This window comes from Schistocerca nitens, chromosome 1, assembly GCF_023898315.1.
Source record: "Schistocerca nitens isolate TAMUIC-IGC-003100 chromosome 1, iqSchNite1.1, whole genome shotgun sequence".
NCBI classification, from domain to species: Eukaryota; Metazoa; Arthropoda; class Insecta; order Orthoptera; family Acrididae; genus Schistocerca; species Schistocerca nitens.
The window spans coordinates 776,508,453-776,534,702 of NC_064614.1; the positions used below are offsets into that span (position 1 = coordinate 776,508,453).

Consider the following 26,250-nt stretch of genomic DNA (forward strand, 5'->3'; position numbering starts at 1 on the left):
GATAGTCCCATGTGCCTTTATACATGTATATCAGTAGTATTAAATATTTTGCCTCCTGTAGATAATTACTAGTTAGCAGTCCTGTCTCATACTTTAATACTTTTACATTAGATCAAATTAGCCATCGTGTTCTTAGCACTAAATTATTAGGCTTACAGTTTTGGGAGGGCTATGAAATATTAAAAAAAAAAAAAAACAAATCTTGAAATTGTGAAACAGGCTTAATATGTGCAATGTTCAAATCTTAACTGGTTTCCTGTTTCTTTATTACGTGGCTCATGTTTTGTGGAATTTCTTTTCTTTGAAATGTTTTGAACCTGTATTACTCTTACTCCAGACTGACAAAAAAGTTATACGCATGGTAATGTTATTTATGTTTTGCAAAAGTGTGTAGGGGAACTTCAGTCATTATCCTTGAAGTAACTTAGAAAGTATTACATACAGAAAAAAAAATTAACAACTAATGTTACTTTAAGCCACAAAAATATGTATTTCTAGTCAAGCACTATGACATTTCGGATACTGCAGATCTTTCATTTGGATACTGCAAAATCTAGAGGACAAATTTGTGTCTTTTACACATATTCTTATAACTTTTTTGGATGTTGCTACAAAAGCGATTATTTCCTACTGTTTCAAAATCTCGCAGTATTTCATATTAACACTGAAAATTGTGCCCTTTAAATCCTAATGGCAAACTTTCCATAATAATTAATTTACATATCTTTCTAGATGAAATCTAAAATAATAATTTTCATAGGCTTACGTTGGATTCTTCAGTCCCGAAATTCCAGAAGATCAGCGTACACCTGTAGCAACAGGAAACTGGGGATGTGGAGTATACCGTGGCAATGCTAAGCTAAAGTCACTGCTGCAGCTTATGGCAGCTACTGAAGCTGGTCGTCATCTTGCATACTTCACATTTGGAAATGAAACTTTACGAGACGATGTTTTCCAGATGTACACTTTTTTGATGGAGAATCGTGTTACAGTTGGTAATTACATTTTCCTGTCTTTGTTTTGTACAAACAGAGACATTTTATTCTGTGAAATTAGAATTGCTTTGAAAATGGTATTTTATAGTGCTTGCCTTTTATTTATTTTTTAGAATTATGTAGCAGCACATATAAAATAAAAGAACCTCAAAAATTTACTACTTATTAGATGGTACTTATGAAAAGTTCATTACAATCGGTAATTTTAAATGTCTTCTCCCCATAATTATTCACTGTCTGCTGTGAAGATATTTTTACGTGGTTGAATATAACTGACAATCATTTGTCTTTAAACAGTATGGTGAGTCGCACTGAAACCAATTGGTGACTGTTTGCTTCTGGTTTTAGAATTCATATTCATCACTGGGAATTTAAGTATACTTTACAGGAAATTTAAAAGTACAGTTGTTACTCTGCTATATCTGTGCCATGCATCAGTGAAGAGCACAAAATCCTAATCAAGGAGTCATAAACTACTTTTTTACACACCTTTATTCTCCTTGGTGTTAAGAAGTGAGTGGTAGCTTTTTGTTTTGGACTTGACTTGCATCAAGAGTGAAAAAATAGGGAAGATCAAGGTGTAAAAGATGTAACAGATAAGGAGCACTCTCTACCAAATGTGGGTTAATGTAGTTGTTGCAGATGGATGGAAAGGAAAATTGAAGATTGTGCAGCAGCATATGAGATTTGAGAGTCTGAAGAAGCCAATGTAGCAGTGCCTAAAAGAAAACTGTTTACATATTGGTTAGCCAGTGAGATGACAAAGATAGTCAAGGAAAAGAAAACTGTGTTTTTAGTAATTTTATTTTGGAGATTTTTGGATCCCAGTAATTTGCGTGAGTGGTTGGGTGGGGGTTGCAAAACAAAAGGAAGGGGAAAACAAAAGAAAAGTTTTTCCTCCCATATGCAGTTATGAAACATTCGAATGATGTGCTGTTGGCAGGACTGTAGCAATGTGTCCATCACAGTGTTCCATTGATTTTATGTTTAGCTTCCAAGCTACTATTATTGAAGTAGATTGTGTTACATTGATTGTGACAATTTTTGCTGCGTCTCTGATTTATCTGAGCAACTATGCAATGAGAAATTTAGGAAAAAAGATACAGAAACATGTAAAGGTTAGAAGGAAGCTTACAAATGATTTCCCAATTCCAAAGCGATTGTTGATCAGTTGAAGATGATCCTCAATCAGAAAAATCTTCAACCTCCACTGGTTGCACTCACATTCATAAAATCAGGTATCTTGTACATGTCGCCCATCATCTAAATATTCAATATTCAAGAACTTGCCATTTTACTGCAAACTTTTTTTTTTATTTTTGCCAAGACTGAGAAGCAGCTGGAACACTGAGTGTATGTTTTACAAGACACTCCTTGAACTAACTAACAGTGACGAAACATTGGCAAAGTCCTTTAGACGAAATCCGATCATCACAGTGGGTTGCTGAAGGTTGTCTCCTCCCACTAATCCCCTCATCCATCCCACTTCCAAAAAAATATTGCTTTCCAGTCTTAATCCAATGTCAAAGTACTGATCACAGTCCGTGGAATTTTACAGCTTAAATTTTTGCCTAAAAGCCAAACACTGAATGGTCAGTGCTGTGAGGGGTTCTGAAATGGTTGCATAAGAAAGTCTGCAACCCAATGAATCTGATCACTCAGGTTTGACAAAGCATTAGTTTTGCACCAAACATCGTATGGCTGCCTTACCCCAGCCACCCTATTCTTCAGATTGCTCACCATGTAAATTTTGTTTTCAAAATTAAAGTCATTGCTTTGTGACACACTTAATGACATTATGGAGAATCTGTATGGGCCTATTCCTAAAGAAGCCTTTCAGGGCTGCATAGAGGATGGGAAACACAGTTGGGATAAGTGATTGATTATAGGAGTTTAATACTTTTGAAAAAAAAAAAAAAGGGGGGGGGGTGTTTCTGCTGCAGGGCTTATTCTGGAATGGCTGTCATTGCATAATCAGTCTATACTCTGTGCCTCTACCTATCCACTCTCTTGCAGGTAATTTTGTGGTTGTCTCATTAAAGCAGGAAGATGAAAATTATCTTGTAAGTGAAATGTTTAAGGCAATTTTGGATGTAATGTGCTGGCATTATTTGGTAATGTGATGGTGCATGGACAAATTTCACAAGTACCTATCATCAGGGAACAGACCAACATTAAAAATGGGAACACTTAAAAATACAACTTCAGGTAGTATTATTACATTATTTGGATGTATATTTTCCGTTTACACAAAACACCAAAATTTGTGATTCCGATGGTAGTGCCTTCTGAACACTTCTTGAGTCAGTCAAATCAAGAATTTTTATTGTATATCCAGAGCAGAAGGGAAACACTCTTATTTGCATCACTGTAATGAGAATATGTAATATTCTGGTCTGATGATTATTTTCTCATTTAGTTTGGTGTGATTTGAACTTCCCTGTCATCTTGTAATTAATATTTATAAATTTAATACGAACTAAATATTTCTATTATTTTTTAAATTTGAAAAAAACAATGTTTACCAAGAAAGGAATGAAAAAAGAAAGCAAAAATAGACAGAAAAAACACTCTGTATGAAGTTCGATTATTGATCTTTCAATCAGGTGTAACTTAGTGTGATTTTCCATAACTACATTTCTCAAAAATAAAGATGTGTCTTCATTCATCTTCTGTTTTCCCCCTTTGATAAAGTGTAGCAGATTGTGTATGACTAGCATTTAAAAAAAATCAACAAAGACAGCAAAGCCTAATTTTGAATTTTTTTGTGTTATTTAAAATATGACTATGTATTATTACAGATGCATATGTCAAACTATACTGGCTACATTTTTGTATTTTGGCTGGAAAACCAGTGTGTAATTGCACTGCTTATTAACTTTTTATGCTTTAAGTTTATTGAGAAGTGTTTTATTTTAGTTCATTTTACATGATTGTGTTCTTCATTCAGGGAAACTCTGGCAGTATCTGCAGCAGTATTATGACTATTGTGTGAGAGATGGAAAGGTAACTCTGGACTTGTATGCATACCTATACAAACGAATTTCTGATTCAGAGACATCTGTACACCCAGCAGGTAAGTTGTTTACTGTAATCTTAATATAATATGACGAAGACATTTTGAATTTTTTGGTTTATTAAAAATCATTGATTGCCACAATTGAGTGTTATAGGTCCATTACTGTCCACAATGTACAGGGTGAATCACCTAAAACTTGCATCGCAGATATTGCAGAAATGGAAAGTGCTATTGGTGTGCAGTTCTCACAGAATGGATTGGTAGTCAGGGGCTCTTATTAACCAATAAACAGATTGTAGTAACACGTTGAAAGTGTGTTTTTTGTGGAAACATACACTTTTTTAAATGGAACAATTCTTATTTGACATTAACAAACTAAAAGAAGGACAAGTTAGAATGTCAGTGGTGTTTGTTGTACCTTTCTAGTGTGAATCATTTACATGATATTGTATTTTGAAAAGTTTTCACACTGACAATTGTTCGTGCCACTCAACCTTTGTAGTTGCTGGATATGATGATGTTATGTTTGCTTACAGTATGCTTTTGTGTTTCTTGAGTGCACTGCAACTTGCTAGCAAGTTAAGTGCATGTCAGTCCAAGCAGTAGGCTATGAATGGATGATGGGATTTAAACAATAAAAACTAAACTCTGCCCGAACAGGTCTTGAAGGCCCAATGGTACTGACTGACCGCCATGTAATTCTCCGCCCACATTTATCACTGGATGCAGATATGGAGGGGCATGTGGTCAGCACACCACTCTCCTGGCTGAATGTCAATTTACAAGATCTCCATGCTTATGGTGTATGGAGAGTGTAAGAAAATGCAGTTTGTTTTTTTGCTATTTGTGTATGCAGTAATATATCCCAACAGACATCAAGCATCTCAGCAATTATTTGTCAACCTCTTCAAACAGTTATGTAAAAGTGATAGCATAACACCTAGACAACGTAACAGGAAGAAACACATGACAACAGAAGAGGGGGGGGGGGGGATTAATAATTATGCTTGTTCTGTATTTGATCTGCACATTAGCTCCTGCGCAATCACCCAAGGAAGTGGCATGAGTCAGGAAAGTGTCATATGCATTCTGTGTCATATGCATTCCCCATAGACATATGTTCAATCTCTCACACATCTTTCTCTGTCAAGAGCTGCATGGAAATGATTATGAGAATTGTGTTAACTTCTGTACATGGACATTAAGACAGGATACTCCATATGTTTCGTGTATCTTCTTTAGTGATGAAGCAACATTTACCAATCATGGTCAGGTAAGCCACCATGTCAGCATCCATGGAGTGTAAATGTATGCTATGGGATAGTGAACCGTCAGCTCATAAGCCTGTGTTTCATAGACAGAACACTGAACACGCAGAAGTATCACAGCCACCTAACAGACCATCTTCCACAGATGTCAGAAAACATTCCTCCACAGACTAGGAGGAACCTGTGGCACCACCTTAATGGTTGTCCCATCCATAGCATCCATAGTGCATGATATACTACAGCATGTCTTCATGAATTGTTTCCAAGTCATTGGATGGATGCTGAGGCCCTATACCTTGGCTAACCTGTTCCCCAGCTTTGATGCTTAAAGACTTTTTTCTGTGGGGAAAGCTAACTGACAATTTCTACATGGACATACCAACTACACTCAATGATATACATTTGCAGCAGTTGTTCCATATCAGACTGGAAGTGTATTTTGCTGCTGTCGGTGGTCATTTTGTACACAGTCTGTGATGGTCAGTTGTCAGAATCCGCATAACTAATGATTGCAGGAGTGTTGTTCTTTAGTGTGTGCTACCACAGCTACTGTACAATATTTGGGAGGGGAGGGGGGTACTTTTCAAAATATGTTATCTCATAAACAACTCATACTAGAATCCTGCAACAAACGCCACTGACATTGTAATTTGTCTTGCTTTTAGTTTATTAGTGTCAATGTACAAGTTTACTTTCCAACTGGCTCCACAGATGTATGATCATCTAAAAGCAATTATTCAGGTAGTTAAGGGAGACGAAAGTTTAATAGTGATGGGTGACTGGAATTCGATAGTAGGAAAAGGAAGAGAAAGAAAAATTGTTGGTGAATATGGACTGGGCGAAAGGAATGAAAGAGGAACCTGCCTGGTAGAATTTTGTGCAGAGTACAATTTATTTTTCGCTAACATCCGGTTTAAGAATCATGAAAGAAGGTTGTGTACATGGAAGAGACTTGGAGACACTGGAAGGTTTCAGATTGATTATACAGTGGTAAGACATATTTAGGAGCCAGATTTTAAATTGCAAGACTTTTCCAGGGGCAGATGTGGACTCTAACCACAATTTATTGGCTGTGAACTGTAGATTAAAACTGAAGAAATTGGAAAAATATAGGAAATTAAGGAGATGAGACCTAGGTAAGTTGAAAGAACCGGAGGTTATTGAGAGTTGCAGAGAGAGGAATGGGCAACAGTTGACAAGAACAGGGGAATTTTTTTTTATTTATTTTATTTATTTATTTATTTATTTTTTTTTTTTTTGGGGTGCACAACTACAGTGGTCATTAGCGCCCAAGTAACAGGGGAAAAGAATACAGTAGAAGACAAATGGATAGCTTTGAGAGTGGAAATAGTGAAGGTAGCAGGGTCAAATATTTAAAAAGACAAGGCCAAATAGAAATCCTTGGATAACACAGGAGACACTGAATTTCATTTGTGTAAAGAGAAAATATAAAAATGCAGTAAACAAAGCAGGCAAAAAGGAATACAATTGTCTAAAAAATGACATTGACAGGAAGGGCAAGGTCCCAAGATTTTTAATTATTTTGAGTGCAAATGTGGCTAAACCGAGATGTTGTAGGAGTTCCAAAATGCGTTTTTTTTTTTTTTTTTTTTTTTTTTTTCCCCAGTTTAAATTCTGGTAATTATGGACACCTGAAAGTTTTTAAGTTTACATTCTGTTAATTATTTCAAAACCACATGTTACACTTGTCGTTAGATTAGTACTTCTAGATGTGCGGAACTAAATATTTATGTTTTGTTTAAATTGAGTGTGAGACTATTTGCATAAAATCTATCAATGATACTTTTAAGAACATTGTGTACCATTTCTTCTGTTGCTGTATGCTTGGACTGATTACAATACTAGTGTCATCCATAAAAAGAACTAACTCTGCTTGTTGTATATTAGACAGAAGATTGTTTACAAATATGAGGAACAATAGTGGACCTAAGATTGAGTCTTCAGGAACCTCATAGATAACTTCTCACCAGTCAGAAGAATCTTCCGATTACATTGGTTGAATTACTAAGTACAGCTTTCTGCATTCTTTTGGTTAGATATGATATTATCCACTGATTGGCTATATCATCAGTTCTATAAAAGCTAAGTTTATGTAGGAGAATATTGTAATTCACATGGTCATATGCCTTAGCTAGGTTGCAGGAAATACCAGACAGTGCTGTTTTGTTATTTAATGCTTGTAAAATTTGGTGAGAGAACATGTAAATAGCATCCTCAGTTGTACAGCTCTTCTGAAATCCAAACTTTGATTTCGTTTTAGAGGCTTTACCAGTGGCATATTTCAGTCTCTCTGGCAAGGTACCTTGAGTTAATGATGCATTATATACTTCAGATAAGAAAGGGCTTATTTATATGGGAACAAATCTTTAGTACTCAGTTGGAAACACCATCAAATCCAGATGAGTCTTTACTTTTGAGAGAAAATATAATTTCCTTAATTTCAGAAGAAGAAGAAGAAGAAGTTGGTGATACATTCATATGATAGAATTTTATGAGAATTATTTTTGTTTTCTCAGCAAACTGCTGTGATTTTTCTCTTGAATTGTTTGTCCCTGTATTTACTACTACATTTAAGAAATGACTGTTAAACATATCTGCCACCTGTGACTGACCATTTATAGACCTTCCATTTTTCAGTAGTGATATTTTCTGTGGCCTGTTTTCCCATCCCACAACATTTCATGTAGACTTAAGTCCGTTGTCAGAATCACCGATGTGTGACATAATTTGCGTGCTCCTTGATTTTTTTAATTACTTTTCTTAGTAATTTCTAGTAGCTTTCGTCATGTTCAACTACTGCAGGATCTTTACTGGTTCTTGCAAACAGGTATCTCCCCCTTTCGCTTTCACATGGTACTTTAATCCCTTTACATGGCTATTTAATGTCTCTAATCATTAGCTTATACTGTCATATACCTGTAAACCATAAGCCTTATGTAGCTGCACATTGTTGCTGGATCACCACCTGAAAATGCTGATTTAAGATATGTCCTTAAAATGAACAGCCAGCTCTTTTTAAGTTTAAAATTTGGAAGTTCACCAATCTTTAATCACATCCTTAAGATCTACTGGTGCCGACCAGATCTCTACAGTCTCTAATAATGTTGACACTCAAGTGGTTAGTATGGACATAACAGTTCTTCTTTCTTCAAAATGTGAAATTGCACCCAATACAGATTAAGTGATCATATGTTGCCTCACATGTAATCAAGTAGAAAAAGTCACAGAACTGTTACTATAGGCATACAGATTATTCAAATTACCCAAAACATATGTTTTAATACAAGAGAAGGAAAGTTACTACTCACCATATAGCGGAGATGCTGAGCTGCGGTAGGCACAATAAAAAGATTCACACAATCATAGCTTTCCGCCATTAAAGCCTTTGTCAGCAGTAGACACACACACACACACACACACACACACACACACACACACACACACACACACACACACACATCTGCAGTCTCAGAGAGCTAAAACTACACTGCGAGCTGCAGCACTAGTGCATGATGGGAGTAGCGACTGGGTGGGGGTAAGGAGTAGGCTGAGGCGGGGAGGGGAAGGGATAGTATGGTGGGAGTGGTGGACAGTGAAGTGTTGCAGTTTAGACAGAGGGTAGGAGAGAAGGTGCAGAGGGGGGAGGAGGTAAGTAGCGGAAAGGAGAGAAATAAAAATAAAAGAAATCAAAAGACTGGGTGTGGCGGTGAAATGAAGGCTATGTAGTGCTGGAATGGGAACAGGGAGGGGGCTGTATGGGTGAGGACAGAGACTAACAAAGGTTGAGGCCAGAAGGGTTATGGGATAGTAGGATGTATTGCAGGGAAAGTTCCCACCTGTGCAATTCAGAAAAGCTGGTGTTGGTGGGAAGGATCCATATGGCACAGGCTGTGAAGCAGTTATTGAGATGAGGGGTATCATGTTTGGCAGTGTGTTCAGCTACAGGGTGGTCCACTTGTTTTTTGGCCACAGTTTGTCGGTGGCCGTTCATGCGGGCCAACAGCTTGTTGGTTGCCGGTGGTAGAAGGATGTATGGGACAGGTCTTGCATCTAGGTGTATTACAGGGGTATATGAGCCATGAGTAAGGGATTGGGAGCAGGGGTTGTGTAAAGATGGACGAGTATATTGTGTAGGTTTGATGGACAGCAGAATGCCACACTAGGAGGGGTGGGAAGGATAGTGGGTAGGACATTTCTTATTTCAGGGCACGACAAGAGGTAATTGAAACAAAATAAAACAGAATGAAAATACACAGTACACTTCCACATGAATACATCAAAGTAACAGTCAGGCTTCTAGAGCTAATAACAGAACAGAACTATTTACAGTTCAATAATGAATTCTATTTACAAAGTGAAGGATTACCAATGGGATCTTCAGTGTCTGGAACTGTAGCAAACATATTTGTGGACCATGTAGAATAGATTATATTTAACAAAATAGTGCCAGATAGGTACAACTTCCTATACTGGATTAGATACACAAATGACATCTTATACCTGATAGAGTAACCAAACAATAAAATTGACTAGTTACACACAGACATAAATTCTGTTCATGATAAGATACATTTTACAATAGTGGAAGAGCAAAGTACACAGTAAAATTTCTTGAACATCACCATAAACTTTCAAAACAACCACCACACATTTGACATATACCAAAAACCAACAACAACAGACACAGTTGTACATGAAGCATAACAACAACCCTGTTGCCAAAAGCAGGCAGCACTTAGATAAATGCTCCACAGTCTAAACACGGTACCACTGGACAGACAGTTACAAAAAAGAAGTGGACACTATAATACAAATAGCCACGAACAAGAACTTAGTAACAAAGCTGAACAAGAAAATCAAGAAACAGAAAAGGACAAACACCCAGCTGTCACCAACACAAGGACAAAATCACACACAAACAAATACACAAAATGCAAGAATAGAAACAACATAAAGTGCAAAAGAAACAAAAAGTAAAAGATGGTACACAATGACATACAACCAAAAATGCACACACAGAATATCCAATATTTTCAAAAAACAAGGCATGTAAATAGCACACCATACCAACAACTCAATTCAGAAATACAGGGTGATTATAATTAAAGTTAAACTTTCAAAACACTGTAGAAATAACACCACTGCTCAGAGTGATGTCAAATTGCAATGGAATATTATAGGAGAAGGGGGAAAACTATGGCAGAAGAAATAAATAGTGTGAAAAATTGATCAATAGATGGTGCTGTATGTATCAGAATACGTAAATGAAAACACCTGTCATGTGCACAACCCATTTAAGCTGGTATAAACATGATGGGTGCAAGGGTTTTCCTCCTTTCACTTAAGCAATATTACATGAATGATGACTCTGCAAACGTCACTCTGCGGAAGTTCTGGACACTGAAGGGTTTGAAAAAAAGGCATTGGTCCAATCACTGCTGTGGATCTGGAGAAAATGATTCAGAAATTCAAAAAAATGGATTCTTTTGGTGTGCAAACTGGTAGAGGGAGGAAACGAGTTGATTCGGTGTCAGTGGAAGCAGTGGCCACAGCATTGCAGGAGGAGATGAGTGGTGGTGTGCAAGTGTGCTGTGCACAGAGAATTGCCCAACATTGGACATACCTGTGAGCACAGTGCGTAAAATCCTATGAAACATCCTTCTTTTCTATCCATTCAAAATTACCCATGTGCATGAGTTGCTTCCTGTTGACCCACCAGTAAGAGAGACCTTTGCTTTAGAATTTCTTGCTCATATGGAAGTGGACAATGATTGGCTGTGGAAGATATTGTGGACAGACAAAGCCCACTTGCATCTGACAGGATATGTCAATACACAGAATTGTTGAATATGGGCAACGGACAATCCACACGTAAATCAACCAGTACCACTTCATCCTAAAAAGGTCACTGTTTGGTGCTTGTTTATGGCATCATTTATCATAGGACCATATTTTTTCGAAGAGAAAGGTGCTTCCGGTCCTGTTACCTGTACCATTACTGGTAAATGCTGTGGTGTCTTTTGTTCAACACGTCCGTCATTCCAGCTCTCCATCAGTGTGGATGTGTGACTGGGATCATTTTTATGCAAGTTTTCGCACCTCCACACATTGAAAATCCAGTTAAGAAGCTGTGAAGTGCCATTTTGGAAATGTTGGAATTATCAGCTGCCATTTTCCTACAGCCGGCCATTCAGATCATCTGATCTTAATCTGTGTGACTTCTGGCTGTGGAGCTTTCTGAAAGATGTTGTGTTCGGTGTTCCAATTGCAAACTTAGCTGCATTGAAGGCACGCACTGCACAACACATTCTGAACGTGACCTCAGAAACATACTGAACACTTGTGGAACGTGCTGTTTCACGATTTCAACTTGTTGGAGAAAACGGTGGACAGCATATTGAACATGTTTCGTGTCAGTCACACGGAAGTTAATAATCCAATTTGATTTTGAGTGATACTTTTTTATTCGGCTTTTGGCCCCAGCACAATTAAAAACCAATGTGATTGATGCTTTTTATGTGGTTTTTGGCCTCAGGACAATTAAAAAATGATGTGATTGATGCTTTTTATGCATACAAGACAATTTCTCTCTCTCTCTCTCTCTCTCTCTCTCTCTCTCTCTCTCTCTCTCTCTCTCCCCTCCCTCCCTCCCCCTCCCTCCCTCCCTCCCTCCCTCCTCCCTCCCTCCCTCCCACGTACACAGACACACACGAAAGAAAGAAGAAGATTGTTTCACAAGTTGACAACACTCACATCATGAACAAAAACAAATGACCAGACTTAGGCACTGTGGCAGTGTAGAATGAGAAGCAGTTTTTAAGAAAGTTAATTGTAAAAACTGCCAGGTGCAGATGTGAAATGAAGCCTTTCGACACCAACCACTGCTAGCAAGGAGGGAAGTAGCAGAATATGTAAAGAAACACTGTAAGTAAGTTGCAGACCAAGTTTATAAAGAAAACACTTTTTTAACCTAAAACAAGCAAAATGTATAAGCATAAGTATCCAACTTACAGAATAACCACAGAAGGTGCTTTATAAATAAAAGCGAAACGTGTCTGGTGTAATTCTTTTTAATTAGATTGCAGTCAGCTCAAGACGGATAACTTAAAGTAATAGATGTTAACAGCTGCTGCAGAAGATGGCCACGCAAACAAACATATTAAGTATATTAGTGTCTGTTTCAGTTCAGAATACAAGGATTTAACATGCGCAGTTGTGTTATTAATTAAAAAGTGAATAGTTCTTACAATGGGATATCACATGCTCAGTTTTAAATTTGTTTATGGTAAACACAAGACAAACTTCATTTTGATTTTTTTGTTTGTTTTTGTTTCATGTAAAAGGCTAAACATTGAAGCACATGGTGTTTATAAACAGAAATTAACACAGGTTTGATTTTGGTCAAGTATATATAAGTTAATTCAGTCTTAGAAGCCACAACCAGTGGGCCTCATTTGTTTACACTTATTTACGAGTATAAACACAACTGTAACAGATCATTAATATATGAAAATGGGAAGATTAACAATAATGAAAAGAATAGGTTGCTAGTCACTATAAAGATGACACACTGAGTTGCAGGTATACACAGTGAAAAGACTGTTACATACTAAGCTTTTGGCCAAAGCTTTCTTCAGAAAAAAAGGAAAACACACAGACACATTTACATAAGTAGGCCCACTCATGCACATGACTGTTATCTCCAATCACTCTAGCTGGACTACAACTGTTGCATTGAACTAAAGCAGCAGTTGTGAATGGGGCAGGGAAGGGGGAGAGATAGAGGGAAGTAAAGTAGTGGTTTGGTTGGGGGGGGGGGGGAGAATTCTGTCTGGCGGAGCACCCAAGGACTTGAAGGTGACAGGCCAAGGCTGCCAGGGTCAGTGTCAGGAGGCTGTGAGATGAGGCAGGGGTGGAACAGAAAAGGATAGGAGCAAAGAGAGAAAAGAGTGATGGGTACATTGGCAGAGAGTGAACACAGTGAGGATGAGGGAACATGAATTGGACAGTTTGGTTGTGGCTATTCATCATGACGGACAGCTGGTTGGTAGTCATACCAATATAAAAAGCTGTGCAATGATTACAGCAAAGCTGGTATATGATATGGCTGCTTTCACAGGTTGCCTGTGACAGGATGTGTATTGATGTAATTACTTACAATAGTGCAACCACGTGTGACAAATGCACATATTGCCACAGTTTAATTGATAGTTTGGGTCTAATGTCTGGGGATTATGAATTGCAGTTACATTTGGATGATTGCTTCAGCACGAAGAACTCCTAGTGAGGCTCTCCCGTGGATATGTAAGGTATTTACAAAAAATAAGGAAATCACAGAACAAGAGGTGAAGATTTGTGCCCTTCAAGCACAGATTGAGGCAACAAAAATCGAATTAGAATAGTTGAGGTGGGAAAGAAAGTGGGAAAAGGTAGCAGGAAAGATACAAAAAGTAATAGTTTAGATAGCTTGTGACAACTGATCTAAAGAACAGATATACCCTGTTATCCATTGAAGTGAAGGGCCTTCATTCAGCTGCAGAAGTAAAGAGGATGCAGCAGACTATTAATAAGTGTTTAAGAGACAGGTCATAAACTAAGTTGAGTGAAGAAAGAAAGGTTTTGCTTCTAGGTAACAGTCAAAGGCGGGTATAGACAAACACTTACAAGAGACACTGGTATCAGGTTATCAGGTCACAACTATTTTAAAACCAATTGCTAGTCTTGACCAAGTAATGGAGAGTATTGGGGCACTAACTAAGGATCTGAGTGAAAAGGACCAAGAATTGATAGTAGCAGAATGGGCAATGGTCTAGCCAAGAAGAAGTTGGAGAAGTTTGGTGCTGTAACATTACACACAAATTTGGGCACTGGTGAGGTATGCAGCAACTTGATGAATCCTGTATGAACAAAGCCGTCAAGTGAGTAGGCCAGGAACTGACTAAGCTGCTGCTGACTACAGGTGTGGCTCATATAGATGCTGTGCCACTTTCTGCTATTGGGAGTTAGGGATACAAAAGATAGGGCCTATACCATAATAGACAGAGGAAAGACAGATTATCTGAAAAAAATATAGAAATACGGGAGGGTGGGGAGAGGACAGGATGACTCAAGAACATCACCAGTGGTACAATTCCTGTGATTACAGGTTAAATACGAGGGCTATCCACAAAGTACATTACGTTTTGGAATTAAAAATAAATAAAGTATTAGAATTTTTTTATTATATACAGATGAAAGCCACACTTAAATACTACTTTTCTACATAGTTGCCATTTAAATTAAGGCACTTATCGTAGCGATGGACGAGCTTGGAAATTCCTTCGTCGTAAAATTCGGCCGCCTGCGCATTCAACCACGTGGTTACCTCTTCTTGAAGCTGTGCGTCGTCATCAAAACGCTGCATAGCCAACCACTTCTTCGTTGTTGGGAATAAGTGGAAGTCGCTCGGTGCCAGGTCGGGAAACAACTCTCACTTAAAAGATTCGAAAACTTCACGAGTGGCATTTGTCGTGTGGGCCCGGGCGTTGTCATGAATCAGCAAGATCTTTGAGCCCAACTTTCCCCTGCGCTTGTTTTGTATTGCTCTTCTGAGGTTGTGCAGCGTTTGGCAATACCTTTGAGAGTTTATTGTAGTGCCTCTTTCCAGGAAATCCACAAAAATCACACCTTTTCTTTCCCAAAAGACAGTCGCCACAAACTAGTGTGGATAAACTTACCATTATACATCAGAAAGCTAGAGGACTAATAAGCAAAGTTAACAAACAGCTTATCTGTTTCCACTATCTAGAACTTAAAAAAAATAAATTAATGTATTATGTCTGAGCACCATCTAAATATGCGAATCCATATGCTGAATGTATAGGAATACAAATTAGCAACCCATTTCTGTAGGGAAAAAATATAATCCAGTTAAAGTCTGTTTATGCATGTTCCAGTCATATTAATGCGACTACCTGTCAAAAGCCTGAATAACCACATTTCACAATGTGGGATGTGCAGGAAGAGTGTCGGTGAAGTTCTCGAAGTTACCCACGGGGATGTGGAGCCAGGCAAATCCATTGCCATGGCCAGCTGCGTGAGGTTTCTTAGTTAAGGATCCAGGGTGCAAATAGCGCAGTTGAGGTGGTCCCACAGAATCTTGATTGGGTTTAAATCCGGGGAGGTTGGTGACCAATGGAGTATGGTATACTCATCCTGGTCCTCTTCAAACCATGCACGTACTTTTTGAGCTGCTTAACACATTGCCTTCTCCTGCTGAAAGACACCATCTTACCAAGGAAAAGCAAACTGCTGGTAGGTGTGGACGTTGTCCCCAAGGATAAATGCATTATTGGATTGATCCATTGTGTCTTCCAGAATGTTGAGATCACCCAGGGTATGCCACGAAAACATTCCCCAGTCCTTGACATTCCTCCTTCCGGGCTGGACCCTTTCGACAATTGTTGCAGGGTGCAAGACATTTCACTCTGTATGCACCAACAGCCATCTGTCCTATGGAGCATAAAACGTGATTTATCTGAAAAGGCCATAAGTTGCCACTCAGTGGATGCCCAGTTGCAGTACTGTAGTGCAAATTCCAGCCTTTGTCGATGATGAACAGCAGTTGGCGTGGGAGCATGAGTCAGACACCTGCTGTGGAGGCCCATATGTGTCAGTGTTCACTGAATGGCCGTTGAGGAGACACTTTTGGTAGCCCCATGGTTCATCTGGGTGGTCAGTTCCTAAACAGTTGCACATCTATTCATCTGTACACATCTCTGCAGCTGTCAGTCATCCTTGTCATCTACAGCCTGTAGTGAACCACTGTTGCCTCAGCACCAGTTTTGGATAGCACCATTTGCCATTCGTGGTATACTTTAACCTCAGTGGGATACAATTGCAGTTTACAAACTTAGCCGTTTTGGAACTGCCCCCACTTTGGCCTCAAAACCAATGATCACGCCCTTTTGGATGTCAGATAAACCACAGTTTCAGCAGTATGGGAATGACAGTACTGTTTTACACATGCCCCCAACACAACTTATGTACCCTCCACTGCTAGTGCTGACACCTGCCATCTGTGAGTGGTTACTGCACAATGATGCCAAAAAAAAAAGGGGGGAGGGGGGCGATGTACCAGAAGTTTCTGCTTAGGTCAACAATCCCAAGTCTGCTTATGAATTGCTGCTACTGGAAAGGTCATGTTTAATTGTTACAGTAGATAGATTTCCTCATGGAAAATATCAAATATTCGTACTAAAATTTGTGTCATAATTATGCCATTTAGCAGTCAAAAGGAGAAAAAGTATAGTCTGTGGACACTTTAATATTTATAGTATGAAATATTCAAATAAAATTAATGATTTGGTTATGTTACTTAACACTTGTAACGTGTCCCTTGTTAATTTTCTCACGTGCAGCTGTAAGGAAAATAATTAAAACTCACTGTATGTCTGAAATCATTAATTCAGGTAATAAAATTAAATGTTATGTACAGTACTGTACAGACTATAGTTTGTCTCCTTTTGACTGCTAGATGACATAATTATGACACATATTTTAGTAAGAATATTTGATACTTCAGGTAGACACTTCTCTGAAGTATCTGAGAAGAGTGGCATCTATAGTTCAATGGATAAATCAGCATAATATATGCAAGAAAGAATGCCTTATACATAAAGACAAATTACAGATACTACATAATCTGCCAAAGAAATTAAGAATGTAATGAAGTTCCTCAAAACAAAAAATACTCATGGAGTTAACAATGTCTCAAGTAAAGTACCAAAATTCTTCTCTTCACATATATGCAGTCTTTTTGGTCACATTGCCACAGATCACTGAGTAATTTCAATAAACCATAATTGTTATCTGATACTTCGGGTATTAACACAAAAAGCTTTATTCATGCAAAAATATTATTATATACTCTGAAATATATATAATACAAACAGAAAAATTATATTTTACCAAGTGAGGTGGCGGAGTTGTTAGCACACTGGACTCGCATTCAGAAGGATTACGGTTCAAATCCGCATCCGGCCATCCTGATTTAAGTTTGTCATGATTTCTCTAAGTCATTACAGGCAAATGCGAGGACGGCTTCTTTGAAAGGGCATGGTCAACTTCCTTCCTCATCCTTCCCTAATCCGATGACCTCGCTGTTTGGTCCCCTCCCCCAAATCAACCAACCAAAAAATATATTTTACTTTTATCAAAGTATCCTGCCTTTGATTTAATGACTGCCTCACAAATTCGAGGCATGCGATGAGTAACTTTTTGCAAGTTTGCGAGTCTGTATGATTCCACACGTCCTTAACAATATTCCAGAGATGTTCCTTGCTTGTTATGTGAACTATCCAGTAATGTATCTCGACTTCATCCTACACCATTCCACTAGGATTACAATCAGGGCTTTGGGATGGCCACACCATGTATTACAGTTTGTTTTTTTCTTTGATGCAGTGTACTTACAGAACACTGATCGATATTTTGGACCATTATCGTGTTGTAATATTAACCCCTTTTCTGTTAAGCTCAATCTACATGTTACTGTGTGATACTGAAGTATATGATGCTAGTGTTTCTGGTCCCTACACCCTTTATTTTCACAGTGTTGCCAACTCTGTGTCCCGCTAAACATCCTGAACTATAATTGAATCCCTACCATGTTCAACAGTAGGTAGAGTGCACTTTCTCCCTCAGATTGGTGAACAAGGGTCCTCCTCCTGGTACCAAAAATCTCAAATTTTGATTCATCTGTGATCTGTGAATAACACTTTCTTCCACTCTTCATATGTCCACTTACTAAGTTTCCGAGTCTCTTATTTTTATTTATGGGCCTCAGAAGAGGTTTCCTTGTTGCCACAAGTCCTCTCAAGCTGGCATCAGTCACTCTCCTTTGTAGTGTTGCATCAGATATATTTTACTTGTTCATTTCTACCACATCAGTGCTGTTGTTTTGAAGCTTACTAGTAATCTTGATGAGGCTGTTATCATTTGTCACTTTACGAGGTTGTTCTGGTCATCGTAGGCCCTTATTGCCACCTGTTGTCTTCTGGCAGTGGAGGGTGTATTGCACTCTCTCTATAGACACACCACATTGGTTCGCAATTTGGAATCCTAGCCATGGTATTCTGTGGTATCTACAGGACGTTAGATATCAATTATTATGTTTATTGTCACAATACACTTAAAGTAGCAGATGAGTTTTGCTATTTGGGCAGCAAATAACTGATGATGGCCAAAGTAGAGAGGAATAAAATGTAGACTGGCAATTGCAAGAAAAGCGTTTCTGAAGAAGAGAAATTTATTAACATTGAATATAGTGTTAGTATGTCTTTTCTGAAGATGTTTGTCCAGAATGCAGCCATACATGGAGGCAAAACATGGACAATGAATAGTTTAGGGAAGAAAATAGCAGAAGCTTTTGAAATCAGGTGTGACATAAGAATGCTGAAGCTTAGATGTGTATATCATGCAAGTAATGAAGAGGTACATAAGAGAATTGGGGAGACAAGAAATTAGTGGCAACACTAGACTAAAAGAAGGGATCATTTTGATAGGACACATTCTGATACATCAAGAGATCACCAGTTTAATACTGCAGGGAAGGTTGGTGGTAAAAATTGTAGAGGGAGAGTAAGATATGAATACAGTAAACAGATTCAGAAGGATGTTGGTTGCAGTAGTTATCTGGAGATGAAGAGACTTGCACTGGACAGATTAGAAGGGAGAGCTGCTTTAAACTAGTCTTTGGGCTGAAGACCATAACAACAACAACAATAGTGTACTTACTTCTCAAAGCCACAGAGAGAAATTCTCTATGCAAGAATCAAAACACATCTGTATCAAAATAAGGTACTTGGTATCAGTTTAGATTTAAAAAGTGCCTCTCCACAGTAATGCTGTTTTTTAATTCACAAAACAGATAATATAAAATTTTAATTATAAAATGTTGCCAGCTGGTATTTTCTGTGACTTATCAAAAGCATTTGGTTGTCCAAGGCACAATATTCTTCTTGATAAAAACAAATATAATGGTATCAGAGATCTTACTTGTACCTGGTTTTCATGTTATCTAACAGAAACAAGAAACTGTGAGAGTGTACACAATGAAACATCATCTTCAGAATGGGGAATAACCACTACAGGTGTATACAGGAATTGATACTAGGTCCGCTCTTGTTGTCGTTACATCTGATAATCTTCAGTCATGTACCCAGAGACAGAAATAGTTCTCTCTGTTGAGAAGGCAAGTTTGTAACCAAGCCTAATGGAGTAACTACAAGTCCTACAGTTATTCACTAATGTCATATGGAATCATATTTTGGGATAATTCATGTTTAAAAGAAAAGTTTTTGTTGCTTAGTAGCATGTAATGAGGATTATGTGTGTTGATCACTCTAGAACATCTTGTAGACCGCTGTTAAAACAGTTAGACATACTGAAGATAGCCTTGCAGTGCATTTACTCTTTTATTAAGTTTTGTTTCCAGTGATCAGTCACAGTTTGAAAGCAGTAACATTCATAAATATAATACTAAAAGAAGAATGATTTCACTATCTATCACTCAGCTTTAGTGTGGCACTGAAAGGAGTGAGATATTCAGCCATAAGTATTGTATTTTGACCAACTACCCAGTGGTCATATTTTACCCAGAGTGATGTGCTATAACTGGTTTTTTTTTATATCACAGCAAGAGATTACAGTTGTGAGTCATAGAACATGCAAATAACTAACATAGTCTTGAACTAGAATATCTGAAACTGACAATGAGCATATGTTTATATTATGAATAGTAGTAGTTGGTCTTTGAAGAGTCTGATGATAGACCTCCAAGTTGATAATATCTCCTCTCGGCACTAAACTTGCTAAGAAGTATCACATCCTCTCCCAGAACAGTGTCACTTCTCCATAACTGAGAATTTGCATTTTTTTATTTTGGAGGGGATTGTATATATTGCCATTAGAAAAATTGGTGGCCATGTTTGTGTGTTTTTCTTTTGCTTTGGGGGTCATCACTATACAATGTGATTCAAAACCTCATAGAGCACAAGGAATATTATGCCATTGTCTATCTTAGTTTGTGTTTGTCATGTGTGACACAGTGAGGTGGCACATTGGTTAGCACACTGGACTCGCATTCGGGAGGACGACCTCCGGCCATCCTGATTTAGTTTTCTGTGATTTCCTTAAATCGTTTAAGGCAAATGCCAGGATGGTTCCTTTGAAAGGGCACAGCCGATTTCCTTCCCCATCCTTCCCTAATCTGAGCTTGTGCTCCATCTCTAATGACCTCGTTGTCGACGGGACGCTAAACACTAATCTCCTCCTTGTCATGTGTCATCCCTAAAGAATTTCTAGTGTAGTTACATGATTTTGTATGTAAGTTTAAGAAAGGGGAGGAGAGAGAGAGATTGGAAATAGTTAAGTATAAATCACTGTATGCATATAAAAAATAAGAAAGAAGAAGGCTTTGGCCACAAGACCAAAAGCTAAATATGTAACAGTCTCTACATATATTGTAAAACTGACCAGTTCCATATCAATAACAAGAGGTTGCCTTATGATCCATGGAACATACAGATAATTACCAAATGTTATTTATTAGCTGTGGTTGGCAGCAACAAGACTCAAAGCATTGGTGGCATCAAGTCTTCCAACTTCTATGATTCAAATCTACAGAATGGAACACTAGTATTAATTGTGAGCATAAGAATAAAGTTGTAAAATTTTATTAGCACTGCAATTAGACTGACAGAAACTGTAAGAGCTTCAGTAACTGAGATGTAATAATCCAGTATTGATCATCTGTCTGCTCCTTGCAACAATCTCACTAACATTTACAAGATTTTAAAGTATATTTCATTCACTATTATTTCTAACAGCATTTAGTCAATTTAAATGCAAATTAATTGTTTCTTAAATATCTTTGACTTTGATATTTGTGTGTGCTTTTGGCTTGTATAAATAGAAATGTATATACAAGGGCTGTTTGAAAAGGTCTCAGCCTCACCCAGGACCGCAGCACTACTTGTGTTGTTTCCCTCTTACATTGGTACATGTGTTAGTAGTTGTCACATAAAATTGTAAGTCATTCCAGGTAGCAGTTGAGTGTAGGCAGTCATTTAAAGCAGTTGCGGTGTGTATGCTGTTGAAAGTGGAAAAAAATCGAGTATTGTGGAGTAATTAATTTCTTCGTAAAAGAAGATTTAACATTGATCGAATTGCATGCGAGGCCTGTAAATATGTGTGGTGGCACTTCACCTTCAGTTTCCACCATGAAGAAATGGGTGGCCGAGTTTAAACATGGCCACGAAAGCATCTAAGATGATCCATGTGAAGGATGGCCAGAAAGTGCAAGCACACCGGAAATCGTCGACAAAGTGCATGATGTAATTTTGGAAGGTCAGCATATAAAGATGCGTGAAATTAGTAATGCTCTAGGGATATCAAAGGAATGTACTGATCACATCTTGCACCAGGAATTGAACATGAGGAAGCTTTGTGCAAGATGGGAACTATGTGTGCCCATTGTGGGTTACAAAAGCATTTGCACAACACTTTCTGAAAGGTGCTTGGTGCATTTTAAGAAAAACAGAAGTGAATTTTTGCATCAATATGTAACAGTGGATGAAAAGTGAATTCACCACTATACACGTGAATCCAACAGCAGTCTATGTAGTGGATAGAAGCAGGTAGCAGGTACTTCATGCAGTGGGTAGAAACAGATACTTTAGCTCCAAAGAAGGCAAATATTGTGCCATCAGTGGGAAAGAGCATAGTGTTGGTGTTTCAGGATGGTAAAGAAATTTTGTTGATTGACTACCTTGTACGAAGATAAAACCATAATTGGAGAATACTACTCTCAACTTCTAACAAAACTGGACACAATAATTTGTGACAATAGACTTAGCTTAAAGAACAAGAAAAATCACCTTCCATCAGAACAATCCACTTTCCCACAAAAATGTCTTGGTAATGGGTAAACTGAGGTATTTGCACTATGAAGTGCTTGAACATTCACCCTATTCCCCAGATTTGGCTTCCTCAGATTTCCATCTTGTCTTAAAACTGAAGAAATTCCTCACTGATCAGTGCTTTTCATTCAGTCAAAGAGCCATTGCAGCTGTAGATGGGTACTTAGCAGCAATTCCAGAGGAACACTACAGAGAGTGGTTAATGGCATTGGAGCATCACTGGGTGCAATTTGGTGATCTTAGAGGATATTATGTGGAAAATAAAACTTCTTTGAAAGCATAAATCATCATTTTCACTACCTGGCCAGGAACTTTTCAGATCGCCCTCGTATGTTGTTATGTTTTATTTTTAATTATTCTTCTTTACCTTGAGTCATAAAGAATGCCCTGCAGCACCATTTATCATCTTTTATTTCACATGTTTACACTACCAATTTACCTCAAATAAAACCATGCACTCTGTGTGCTAATTTATAAAAGAAGTTCTGTTATATACTTCGGATGTTAACATATTTAATGCATTTGTCTTGCAGTAGCAGTCAACACTAACTTCCATGTTTTATGAATATGATTTTTTTAAAACTATATAGATTAGATTAGATTCAGTTCTCGTTCCTTGACCCAAAAATGAGATGATTCTCGTGGGTGTGGAACATGTCAGAAAGTATGACATAAAAACATAAAACATTTGAATATAACACTTACTACCCTGATCATTTGTCAGGAGATAGTTGAAATAGGTGAATGCAATGTGGTAAACTGGAACAGCTAATATTTACAGAATTAACACACTGTCAGAATGAAACACTGTTATGCTTCATTAATACATTTATCATACTCTAAATACCTAATCTTGACTGTTGTGATCAAGTGCTGTCAAAACTGAAATCTAACAGATATTTTTACTTAAGCTGGCTTAACAGTCTCTTATAAGACATTCATTTATGGAGTAGAAGGAGTTATCTATCAAAAAGTCTTTCAAACTCTGTTTGAACCGTGCTTTATCTGAAACCAAGGTATTAATGGTTGCTGGAAATTTATTGAAAATGTGTAGTCCTGAATATTGGCCCCCTTTTTGGACCAAGGTAAGTGATTGTAGCTCTTTATATACATTGTACTTATTCCTAGTATTGATACTATGTATTGAGCTATTGGTTGGAAATAGAGATGTATTACTAGCAACAAATTTCATTAAGGAATAAATATAGTGAGAAGCGGTGGTTAGAATACAAAGTTCCTTGAACAGGTTTCTACATGATGATCTTGAATTTACACTACAAATGATTCTTATCACATTCGTTTGCACCCTATAAACTTTTGCTTAGTTTGATGAGTTGCCCCAGAATATGATCCCGTATGACATAATAGAATGAAAGTAAGCAAAGTATGCAAGTTCTTTATATTTATATCTCCTACATCTGACATCATTCCCATGGCAAATACAGACTTGTTTAGGCACTTAAGCAATTCACTTGTATGCCCTTCCAAACTGAATTTATTATCGAGTTGTAATCCCAGAAATTTAACACTGTCAACTTCTTCGATCTGCATGTCTTCATATATTATTGCTACTTATTGCAATGTTTGTATCGTCTGCATACAAAACGAACTTAGTATCTGGCAATGTAAGAGATGAGAGGTCATTAATGTACACAAGAAAAACCAATGGACCCAAGAAGGAACCTTGAGGAACACAACATGTAATTAATTTCCAGTCTTTTGTCATTTTGTTTTGGTTTTTACACATTGTTTTTATTTGCAGGAAATATTCGGTCTGTGGAGCCAGGCAGCTTCGCTTCCAAAAATAACTCCACCTGGAATAATAAAGTTGAAGAATGGAGTACCTCAACTGGCAGTAGTAGAAGTAAATTACAAAAAAGCTTAGAAAGAAGAGATGGAAACAGAGAATCTTCAGTTTCAAGCTCCGTTAAAGACATTGGACAGAACTCTGCAAAAGTTGCATCTGAAAGTTCAGCCATGCATCATAAAAAGAACAGTGATACAGTGACTGAGGAAAACTTAAAAGCAGTTATGATGGAAGTTGAGAGTGTAGATAATGAGGTCTCTGTTCCAGACAAATTGTGTGACTCCTCCGCAGCAAAACCAGGAAGTTCAAGTTCAAAAACTAGTTTGTTAGATCAACTGGATAAGTTTGAAAACACAGAACTTCCAAAATCAACAAATACCCCAAAGAGAAAGATATCTGATTATTTTAATGCAGTTCAAAAATAATGTTTTTTTAGCTGTTACATTCTTAAATTTCTGCAAATAAGAATCACATTGTTATTTATTTACAGCTGAGATCACAGTGCATAAATAAATGTAAATACATTGAAAATTGTATAATGGAATCTTATATTAAACTACTGTACAATTTAAAGCAACAATTTTAAGAAATACTTTTTATATTGTGTCAAACACATCTGGTTAACAGCAAATAAATATTTTATATGTGGTTTAATTTCATTTTTCATTTTACAATAAAAAACTTGACAATGCAGATTATATAAAGTGTGAAAGCTAGGAAGGAATGTACCAAATATTGATAGTGTGTTTACATGGCAGGAATTCACATTCTTTAACATCTTCACTGCCACTCCCTGGAGAAACAGTTTTGCAGTTGCAGTTGGGTTTGACCAAAGCAAGGTTTTCAGAAGAGCCTACATGTCCACAACATTAGATCATGAGGGCTAGACATGGTGTGATGTAACATGCCAGTTTGGTAAAGTTGTGTGTTACCCAGTGTCTGCCAAAACAATGACTGATAATCACGACATTTGAAACCAATTTTTTTAGTTAACACTTTGGAGACCAGCCACTTGAAGAATATCAGGCCTAGGAAGCCGGTCATTTATGCCGCATTTAAAACATTACAGACATATGGGTAACTGATGTATCATCAAGAGTAACACATAATAAATGAGGACCATGCCTCAAGATTTTTTTCTTCATATTTTAATTGTGAACATTTTAGGTTAGGCTTTACTGTGACTGTTATTGACCTCAAACCAGTCACTATTTATTTATCTCCATGGCCCATTTCAAAGGTTTAAATATCCATCATCAGGTGAATTTCCATTTGTTAGTATGACTTATGTGTGTGGTGTGTTACGATTTTCAGAGGTGAGCGACCACCGGAAACAATGTCACTATTTCCTCCAAAAATCATAACACAGCACACACGTCATAGTAATAAATGTAAATCTACCTGATGATGGAGGTTTAAATCTTTGAAACATGTTGTGGAGATAAATAGTCACTGTTAACAATAACTTGTTGTTTATTCTTCATATTTACTTCAGTTCTTATATGGATTACAAGTTTTAAAGTAGTGATGGAGCAGAAAGTATAATTATCCTCCCAAGAAAAAAATGTGAGGTAAGTTTCTGAGCAATTTCTTCCTCTTGAACTTCCAAGATTTCTTGGTCACTCAACAAACACACCATATTTGTAGCAAAATTACAGCCAACTGCGAAACCTAATGAGTACATGCATGAAAGTTACGTCAATGCAATCATATTGGCTCAGCCATTCATGACAGCAGCTGTTGTGTTCACTAATGTTTGTTTTGAAACAACAGAAGGTAGCGCCAATCAAGGGACAGGTAGCAAGATGTCCGTACATTATTCTCATATGAAATGAGGCCAGTTTTTGAGTGCTACTCGGGATATGATGTTTTTTAACATAAGGTTGTGGCTCGAGCTGTGTTCAGGCATTGTCTCCAAAGTGTTAAGTAATTTAGGATTCCAGACTGTTTAGAAGATTTTGTCATTATTTGTTCATGTACAAGTTATTAATGGGTGCTGTGCATCTTCAAGATGTGACAGCAGTTGCAGCTTTACGACGACTTGTAGTACACGTTGGGCATTCACTTATTCTGTGCTGTGGTGTCATGGCTTGGAGATGCTGGGCATGCCATAGATAAGAGTGCTGTGACAATGATGATGATGTATCACTGCCAAAAGAACATAGCTTGATGGAACTTG

At 37.5% G+C, this 26,250-nt stretch overlaps 1 protein-coding gene across 2 annotated transcripts in view; it reads left to right on the forward strand.

Annotated features, from left to right (window-relative positions):
- The window catches only part of LOC126261688 (poly(ADP-ribose) glycohydrolase), a 121,148-nt gene extending 96,423 nt beyond the window's left edge, over window positions 1-24,725 (forward strand). For both annotated transcript variants that reach the window (XM_049958562.1, XM_049958561.1), the window contains 3 exons: window positions 761-995; window positions 3,946-4,071; window positions 24,027-24,725. In XM_049958562.1, coding sequence (XP_049814519.1) covers window positions 761-995; window positions 3,946-4,071; window positions 24,027-24,496 — 831 coding nt within the window. In that variant the 3' untranslated portion in view covers window positions 24,497-24,725. The remainder of the gene's footprint in view (window positions 1-760; window positions 996-3,945; window positions 4,072-24,026) is intronic.
- Window positions 24,726-26,250: the final 1,525 nt, after the last annotated feature.